The sequence below is a fragment of the Oncorhynchus mykiss genome, chromosome 18 (assembly GCF_057628025.1).
Source record: "Oncorhynchus mykiss isolate SJ-2025 chromosome 18, ASM5762802v1, whole genome shotgun sequence".
NCBI classification, from domain to species: Eukaryota; Metazoa; Chordata; class Actinopteri; order Salmoniformes; family Salmonidae; genus Oncorhynchus; species Oncorhynchus mykiss.
In genome coordinates this window covers 755001-765000 of record NC_143039.1, presented here as the reverse complement: position 1 = coordinate 765000, position 10000 = coordinate 755001, and the positions used below count along the sequence as shown (strand labels likewise).

At 49.3% G+C, this 10000-nt stretch overlaps 2 protein-coding genes across 2 annotated transcripts in view; one reads left to right on the top strand and one right to left on the bottom strand.

The window, feature by feature from the left end:
• Positions 1-8236, bottom strand: part of LOC110516736 (excision repair cross-complementation group 3) — a 69550-nt gene extending 61314 nt beyond the window's left edge. Inside the window, exons 1-3 of the mRNA XM_090206870.1 lie at positions 8072-8236; positions 5393-5595; positions 1413-1649 (exon numbers count right to left, since the gene is read on the bottom strand). Coding sequence (XP_090062996.1) covers positions 1413-1649; positions 5393-5595; positions 8072-8099 — 468 coding nt within the window. The 5' untranslated portion in view covers positions 8100-8236. The remainder of the gene's footprint in view (positions 1-1412; positions 1650-5392; positions 5596-8071) is intronic.
• LOC110516182 (GPALPP motifs-containing protein 1) overlaps positions 8226-10000 on the top strand; it is a 6848-nt gene continuing 5073 nt past the window's right edge. The window contains exons 1-4 of the mRNA XM_090206872.1: positions 8226-8466; positions 8652-8814; positions 8936-9052; positions 9577-9838. Of these exons, the coding sequence (XP_090062998.1) occupies positions 8382-8466; positions 8652-8814; positions 8936-9052; positions 9577-9838 (627 nt within the window). The 5' untranslated portion in view covers positions 8226-8381. The remainder of the gene's footprint in view (positions 8467-8651; positions 8815-8935; positions 9053-9576; positions 9839-10000) is intronic.

Genomic DNA, 10000 nt, shown 5'->3' with positions numbered 1-10000 from the left:
CCCTACAGACAGCCCCCCTACAGACAGCCCCCCTACAGACAGCCCCCCTACAGACAGCCCCCCTACAGACAGCCCCCCTACAGACACCCCCCCTACAGACAGCCCCCCTACAGACAGCCCCCCTACAGACACCCCCCCTACAGACAGCCCCCTACAGACACCCCCCCTACAGACAGCCTCCCTACAGACACCCCCCTACAGACAGCCCCCTACAGACACCCCCCTACAGACACTCCCCTACAGACACCCCACACCTACAGACACCCCACCCCTACAGAAAACACCCCTACAGACACCCCCCTACAGACAGCCCCCCTACAGACACCCCCCTACAGACACCCCCCTACAGACAGCCCCCTACAGACAGCCCCCCTACAGAAAACACCTCCACAGACCCCCCCTACAGACACCCCCACCCCTCAGACCCCAGTACCTCCTCCTCCTCCCTGTACCACCACCTCCTCCCTGTACCACCTCCTCCTCCTCCTCCCTGTACCACCTCCTCCTCCTCCTCCCTGTACCACCTCCTCCTCCCTGTACCACTTCCTCCTCCCTGTACCACCTCCTCCTCCCTGTACCACCTCCTCCTCCTCCCTGTACCACCTCCTCCTCCTCCCTGTACCACCACCCCCAGCCTCAGACCCCTGTACCTCCTCCTCCCTGTACCACCTCCTCCTCCCTGTACCACCACCCCCAGCCTCAGACCCCTATACCACCACCTCCTCCTCCACCTCCTCCTCGTATATCCTCCTCCTCAGACCCCTGTACCACCTCATCCACCTCATCCTCCTCCTCCCTGTACCTCCTCCTCCACCTCCTCCTCCTCCTCCTCCCTGTACCACCTCCTCCCTGTACCACCACCCCCAGCCTCAGACCCCTCCACCTCCTCCCTGTACCTCCTCCTCCTCCTCCTCCCTGTACCACCTCCTCCTCCTCCTCTCTGTACCACCTCCTCCTCCTCCTCCTCCCTGTACCACCTCCTCCTCCTCCCTGTACCACCTCCTCCTCCTCCCTGTACCACCACCCCCAGCCTCAGACCCCTCCACCTCCTCCCTGTTCCACCTCCTCCCAGTACCACTTCCCCCAGCCTCAGACCCCTCCACCTCCTCCTCCTCCTCCCTGTACCACCACCTCCTCCTCCCTGTACCACCTCCTCCTCCTCCCTGTACCACCACCCCCAGCCTCAGACCCCTCCACCTCCTCCCTGTTCCACCTCCTCCCAGTACCACTTCCCCCAGCCTCAGACCCCTCCACCTCCTCCTCCTCCTCTCTGTACCACCTCCTCCTCCTCCCTGTACCACCACCTCCTCCTCCCTGTACCACCACCCCCAGCCTCAGACCCCTCCACCTCCTCCTCCCTGTACCACCTCCTCCTCCTCCTCCCTGTACCTCCTCCTCCTCTCCTAACTGACCTTGATGAACTGCACGATGCCGTCTGGTACAGACGTCTTGCTGAGTTTCTGGAGATACTCCACGATGTCTGAGGTCTGTAGACCGACGCTCACAGCAGCGTAGAGGGAGTAGGCTGTCAGCTTGTACTCATGAACGTGGACCGGACGACACACTGGCTCTGCTATGGCTACCAGGAAGTCCTGGGCATACTTATACACCGGAGAGAAGGCTTCCAGGAAGATGTGTCCATCTGGAGCCTGTCGGGACAGAGAGAGAGAGAGAGAGAGAGAGAGCGAGAGAGAGAGACAGAGAGGAGGGGTGAGAGAGAGAGAGAGAGAGAGAGAGATACAGAGTGACAGAGGAGACAGACAGAAAGAGAGAGAGACAGAAAGAGAGAGAGACAGAAAGAGAGAGAGACAGAGAGAGAGAGAGAGAGAGAGACAGAGAGAGAGAGCGAGAGAGAGACAGAGAGACAGAGAGAGACAGACAGAAAGAGAGAGAGACAGAGAGAGAGAGAGAGAGAGAGAGACAGAGCGAGACAGACAGAAAGAGAGAGAGAGAGAGACAGACAGAAAGAGAGAGAGACAGAGAGATACAGAGAGAGACAGAGAGAGAGAGATACAGAGTGACAGAGGAGACAGAGAGACAGAGAGAGACAGACAGAAAGAGAGAGAGACAGAGAGAGACAGACAGAAAGAGAGAGAGACAGAGAGACAGAGAGCGAGACAGAGAGACAGAGAGAGACAGAGAGACAGAGAGAGACAGAGAGAGACAGAGAGACAGAGAGAGACAGAGAGACAGAGAGCGAGACAGAGAGAGAGAGACAGAGACAGAGAGAGACAGAGACAGGGGTGGTAAAAATATGCTGAATATTTAAATGTGGTGGTTACTGACTGTATGTGTCAATGGATTTGACTAGAACCTCTCTTCCTACTACAGAGTCTGGTACCATGTTGGTACAATCCAGTCAGTACCAGAGACTAGAACCTCTCTTCCTACTACAGAGTCTGGTACCATGTTGGTACAATCCAGTCAGTACCAGAGACTAGAACCTCTCTTCCTACTATCGATCCTCAGCCTGACTCCAGGACTCCTGGAGCCACTGTCAGATTCATATCCTGCATTCTGGATGCAGGGACTGACCACCAATGACATCTATATTATAGATTTAACCATGTTGTACGACAGTCTAACCAGGTACGACAGTCTAACCAGAGGTCACAGGTACGACAGTCTAACCAGAGGTCACAGGTACGACAGTCTAACCAGAGGTCACAGGTACCACAGTCTAACCAGAGGTTACAGGTACGACAGTCTGACCAGAGGTCACAGGTACGACAGTCTAACCAGAGGTCACAGGTACGACAGTCTAACCAGAGGTCACAGGTACGACAGTCTGACCAGAGGTCACAGGTACGACAGTCTGACCAGAGGTCACAGGTACGACAGTCTAACCAGAGGTTACAGGTACGACAGTCTGACCAGAGGTCACAGGTACGACAGTCTAACCAGAGGTCACAGGTACGACAGTCTAACCAGAGGTCACAGGTACGACAGTCTGACCAGAGGTCACAGGTACGACAGTCTGACCAGAGGTCACAGGTACGACAGTCTGACCAGAGGTCACAGGTACGACAGTCTGACCAGAGGTCACAGGTACGACAGTCTGACCAGAGGTCACAGGTACGACAGTCTGACCAGAGGTCACAGGTACGACAGTCTGACCAGAGGTCACAGGTACGACAGTCTGACCAGAGGTCACAGGTACGACAGTCTGACCAGAGGTCACAGGTACGACAGTCTGACCAGAGGTCACAGGTACGACAGTCTAACCAGGTACGACAGTCTAACCAGAGGTCACAGGTACGACAGTCTAACCAGAGGTCACAGGTACCACAGTCTAACCAGAGGTCACAGGTACGACAGTCTAACCAGGTACGACAGTCTAACCAGAGTTCACAGGTACGACAGTCGAACCAGAGGTCACAGGTACGACAGTCTAACCAGAGGTCACAGGTACGACAGTCTAACCAGGTACGACAGTCTAACCAGAGTTCACAGGTATGACAGTCTAACCAGGTACGACAGTCTAACCAGAGGTCACAGGTACGACAGTCTAACCAGAGGTCACAGGTACGACAGTCTAACCAGAGGTCACAGGTACGACAGTCTAACCAGAGGTCACAGGTAGGACAGTCTAACCAGGTATAACAGTCTAACCAGAGGTCACAGGTACGACAGTCTAACCAGGTACGACAGTCTAACCAGAGGTCACAGGTACGACAGTCTAACCAGAGTCCACAGGTACCACAGTCTAACCAGAGGTCACAGGTACCACAGTCTAACCAGGTACGACAGTCTAACCAGGTAGGACAGTCTAACCAGAGGTCACAGGTACGACAGTCTAACCAGAGGTCACAGGTACGACAGTCGAACCAGAGGTCACAGGTACGACAGTCTAACCAGAGGTCACAGGTACGACAGTCTAACCAGAGGTCACAGGTACGACAGTCTAACCAGAGGTCACAGGTACCACAGTCTAACCAGAGTTCACAGGTACCACAGTCTAACCAGAGGTCACAGGTACGACAGTCTAACCAGAGGTCACAGGTACGACAGTCTAACCAGAGGTCACAGGTACGACAGTCTAACCAGGTACGACAGTCTAACCAGAGTTCACAGGTACGACAGTCTAACCAGGTACGACAGTCTAACCAGAGGTCACAGGTACCACAGTCTAACCAGAGGTCACAGGTACGACAGTCTAACCAGAGGTCACAGGTACCACAGTCTAACCAGGTACGACAGTCTAACCAGAGTTCACAGGTACGACAGTCTAACCAGGTACGACAGTCTAACCAGAGGTCACAGGTACGACAGTCTAACCAGAGGTCACAGGTACGACAGTCTAACCAGAGGTCACAGGTACGACAGTCTAACCAGAGGTCACAGGTACGACAGTCTAACCAGGTACGACAGTCTAACCAGAGTTCACAGGTACGACAGTCTAACCAGGTACGACAGTCTAACCAGAGGTCACAGGTACGACAGTCTAACCAGAGTCCACAGGTACCACAGTCTAACCAGAGGTCACAGGTACGACAGTCTAACCAGAGGTCACAGGTACCACAGTCTGACCAGAGGTCACAGGTACGACAGTCTGACCAGAGGTCACAGGTACGACAGTCTAACCAGAGGTCACAGGTACGACAGTCTAACCAGAGGTCACAGGTAGGACAGTCTAACCAGGTATGACAGTCTAACCAGAGGTCACAGGTACGACAGCCTAACCAGGTACGACAGTCTAACCAGAGGTCACAGGTACGACAGTCTAACCAGAGTCCACAGGTACCACAGTCTAACCAGAGGTCACAGGTACGACAGTCTAACCAGAGGTCACAGGTACCACAGTCTAACCAGGTACGACAGTCTAACCAGGTACGACAGTCTGACCAGAGTTCACAGGTACGACAGTCTAACCAGTTACGACAGTCTAACCAGAGGTCACAGGTACGACAGTCTAACCAGAGTCCACAGGTACCACAGTCTAACCAGAGGTCACAGGTACCACAGTCTAACCAGGTACGACAGTCTAACCAGGTACGACAGTCTAACCAGAGGTCACAGGTACCACAGTCTAACCAGAGGTCACAGGTACGACAGTCTAACCAGAGGTCACAGGTACGACAGTCTAACCAGAGGTCACAGGTACGACAGTCTAACCAGAGTCCACAGGTACGACAGTCTAACCAGGTACGACAGTCTAACCAGAGTTCACAGGTACGACAGTCTAACCAGAGTTCACAGGTACGACAGTCTAACCAGGTACGACAGTCACTGTCAGTCTTAAACAGCTCCAGATGTGAGTTAACTTGGTAACGTAATCTGTCAGTCTCAAACAGCACCACCAGATGTGAGTTAACTTGGTAACGTAATCTGTCAGTCTCAAACAGCACCACCAGATGTGAGTTAACTTGGTAACGTAATCTGTCAGTCTCACCACCCAGAGAGGTCGTGATCCGTGGTCGTTCTTCAGCAACATCTGCAGCCGGTAGTCTTTAGCCCCGTACTCGTCCAGCTTGATGGCCGACTCATCCACCGTTTTACCGGCCGCTGCAGGGATGGCCTCCTGGGACTCACTGCCCATCGCCTCCTCCTCATCCTCCTCTTCGTCATACACACGCTTCTTAGAAGACTTCCTCTCTGGAGGAGGACAGACAGACAGACAGAGACAGGAGGGAGGAAGGGAGACAGAGACAGGAGGGAGGAAGAGAGACAGAGACAGGAGGGAGGAAGAGAGACAGAGACAGGAAGGAGGAAGAGAGACAGAGACAGGAAGGAGGAAGAGAGACAGAGACAGGAAGGAGGAAGAGAGAGAGACAGGAAGGAGGAAGAGAGACAGAGACAGGAAGGAGGAAGAGAGACAGAGACAGGAAGGAGGAAGAGAGAGAGACAGGAAGGAGGAAGAGAGACAGAGACAGGAAGGAGGAAGAGAGACGGAGACAGGAAGGAGGAAGAGAGACGGAGACAGGAAGGAGGAAGAGAGACGGAGACAGGAAGGGTGTCATTAAGCAGGAATTGGCTGAGCCGTGGGTCTTACAACTGGGAAACTCAGTGAGACATATCCATCACCAAAGAGAAAGACCGTTGATAGAAGATGACATTGTTCTGAAATCAGCTCTCACTGTAGGGTCCCTACCATTAAAATATGTTTTAAATCACAGTGATTTCTACTCTCAGAAAGTGCTATTGTCAGACACAGGCAGCCTGTTAACGAGACGTTGAATTTCATTGAATTCTAACTCAGGCAGAAATTAGTATTTGGATCAGGAAAGTTTGCTCTCCCAACCTATCGAAGTCAGGATGTTGAATGAAATAATATTTTAATTTACCAGTTGTCTGCGCGGTCTGACCTTTTGGTGTTCAGAGCGTGAGACAACACATCTACAGGAAAGTAGAATTACAACAACAATTTCAAAGTCCTGGTTTCCTATCAACCTGAAGACACGAGACGAAAATAGATGCACACATGCCGAGCTCTACATGATTTATAATTTAACCTTTATGTAACCTTCATGTAACCTTCATGTAACTAGGCAAGTCAGTTAAGAACACATTGTTATCATTTACAATGACAGTGCTTACATGGTTCTGTGTCAAGGACGTCACGCTGCTTTGCTTAGCAACTACCACTTCCTCCTGATTGGGCGAATTAAGGACGTTAACAAGGCCAGAATGTTGAATGAAATGACATCTGAATGTACTTTGCCGTTTGTCTGTGCAGTGTTTTGTTTGTTTTACAGGTAGGAATGGGAGACAATATATCCACAGGAAAGTAGAATGAAATCAACTTTTCAAAGTGCTGGTAGAGCATTCTGACGTCTGTCACCTGAAACATGAGGAACGTCCTCATGAGTAACACCTGACCAGCCTCCTCAAGCATCATACCAGTTGGAGCCATGTAAAACACTTCAGGCTGAGGACGTTGGACACTACGCTGACAGGGACACTACGCTGACGGGGACACTACGCTGGAGGGGACACTACGCTGACGGGGACACTACGCTGACGGGGACACTACGCTGACGGGGACACTACGCTGGAGGGGACACTACGCTGGAGGGGACACTACGCTGGTGGGGACACTACGCTGGTGGGGACACTACGCTGGAGGGGACACTACGTTGGTGGGGACACTTCAGGCTGAGGAGGACGTTGGACACTACGCTGGCAGGGACACTTCAGGCTGAGGAGGACGTTCCTCATGTTTCAGGTGACAGACATCAGAATGCTCTACCAGCACTTTGAAAAGTTGATTTCATTCTACTTTCCTGTGGATATATTGTCTCACATTCCTACCTGTAAAACTAAGAAAACACCGCACAAACGGCAAAGTACATTCAGATGTCATTATATTCAACAGTCTGGCGATGTAGAGGTCGTTGGTGGGAACGTCCCTGATCCAAACACTCATGTCTGCCCTACGTCGGGTCTCCAGACTAAGGTAGTCTGCAGCATCTTGAAGTTAGTTTGTTTTCCTAGCTACTATACTACTGTTATACTACTGCTATACTACAGGTACTTGCTAGCTACTATACTACTGTTATACTACTGCTATACTACAGGTACTTGCTAGCTACTATACTACTGCTATACTATGCTATAGGTACTTGCTAGCTACTATACTACTGCTATACTATGCTATAGGTACTTGCTAGCTACTATACTACTGCTATACTATACTATAGGTACTTGCTAGCTAATATACTACTGCTATACTATAGGTACTTGCTAGCTAATATACTACTGCTATACTATAGGTACTTGCTAGCTACTATACTACTACTATACTATAGGTACTTGCTAGCTACTATACTACTACTATACCATGCTATAAGTACTTGCTAGCTACTATACTATGCTATAGGTACTTGCTAGCTACTATACTACTACTATACTATGCTATAGGTACTTGCTAGCTACTATACTACTACTATACTATGCTATAGGTACTTGCTAGCTACTACAGGTATTAGCTACAATGGTTCGGTACTGTTACACAGAATGCATGTCTGTCTCCCATGCTTCAGCATCATGCTATAATTGCCATCACAACACCGACTGAACCGCAACATGAGCTCGAGTAACATTCCATTTCCGGGAACATCTAGATACTCACCCCGATCTCCCCTATCTTTCTTCCCCATGATATTAGCAGCTTGTTCCCGAAAACAACTTGCTTCGTCAAACCATGTTAAACGACAAGTGAGAAACAACAACAAGCAACTGCGACGCGTTCAACTCGGTTTCCTCCTTGTGCGGAAAAAGATCATGTGACCTATGATTTCCGCTTGTTGATTGGTTGTCGATATTGTTTACTTCCGGTGGTAGAGGTCAGATTAGATTTTTCGGGTTTCGGTGTCGTTTTTTTTCGTTCTCGTCGAGGTGTTTATTGTTGTAAAAAAATTGCTTATTAATAATCGGTAATCATGTCAGACGATGATTTAATCGGACCTGCTTTACCCCCGTCGTTCAGAAAAAGCAGCAATGATAATTCTGATGACGAGGAAGGATGTGAGTAAAGTTAGTAGTGGTTTAAATCCACATGATTTTTGGCCATGACTAGTGTCATCAGATACTATGCTGTCATATTCATGTCTTAGTTATCTTTCTGCTTTATACTGTATTGTTAAATCGAAAAAAGCTAGTGTCTGTTTTTTGGTATTTTCCTACCTAGGATGTGCTGTCTTCTCCAATAGTTGCAGGTCCTGCGCTGCCTCCCGGATACAAACCGGAGTTGCTCTCCAGCTCGGAGGATGACTTTGGCCAAGAGGAGGTGGATGTGGTGATCAAGAGACGAAGCAAGACGAGCAGCAGACACGGTCACGGTAGCGGGACGACCAAGGATGGACCCACCGCAGAGTAACACATTTACAATCACTTCTACCTTTCAAACAAACATCAAACACCTTTATTTCCTCATTGTTTTTGAAGGAAAGCGCATGTAAAATGCCTGAACTGAACTCTCTGCATCATTCTGTAGAAAACAACACAGAGTGGAAGAAGCGGTGAGTAGAAGGCTTGAGGATGATGATGATGATGGTTTCTTCGGACCAGCTCTTCCTCCTGGGTTCTCAAAGCCACAGGCTTCACCAGAGAGGTAACCAAGACAAACATACATATTAAATGATATGTCAGCTAGTTCTCCCTGCTTTAAACAGACATATTAAATGATATGTCAGCTAGTTCTCCCTGCTTTAAACAAACATATTACATGATATGTCAGCTAGTTCTCCCTGCTTTAAACAGACATATTAAATGATATGTGAGCTAGTTCTCCCTGATTTAAACAGACATAATAAATGATATGTCAGCTAGTTCTCCCTACTTTAAACAGACATATTAAATGATATGTCAGCTAGTTCTCTCTGCTTTAAACAGACATATTAAATGATATGTGAGCTAGTTCTCCCTGATTTAAACAGACATAATAAATTATATGTCAGCTAGTTCTCCCTGCTTTAAACAGACATATTAAATGATATGTCGGCATATTATAAATGTATATTATTATTATTATTTATACATATATTAAATGCTGTCAGTCATGCATTTTCAAATAACTTGTGTCTAAATGTATTTATTGGTTTGTGTTGATTGATTGTCTTTTTCTACCTCCCCTAGGCCAGGTGTATTGGGCCCAGCCTTACCCCCGGGATTTCACAGACCGGCATCTGATGATGATGAAGATGATGATGGTGAGGATGATTTCCCTCGGCCAGCCCTGCCACCGGGCTACACAGCAGAACCCTCCAGCGGTGATGAAGAGGAGGAGGATGAAGAGGTGATCGGACCCATGCCTGCTCTTGGTGCCATCCGGGACTCCGTGGCTCTGGACATCGAACGCAGAGCTCAGAAGATGAAGGACAGACTGACAGGAGCAGATGTGAGAACCTCACCGCCTCTTGTTCTACATCTAGACTCTTATTCTACATCTAGACTCTTATTCTATATCTAGACTCTTATTCTACATCTAGACTCTTATTCTACATCTAGACTCTTATTCTACATCTAGACTCTTATTCTACATCTAGACTCTTATTCTACA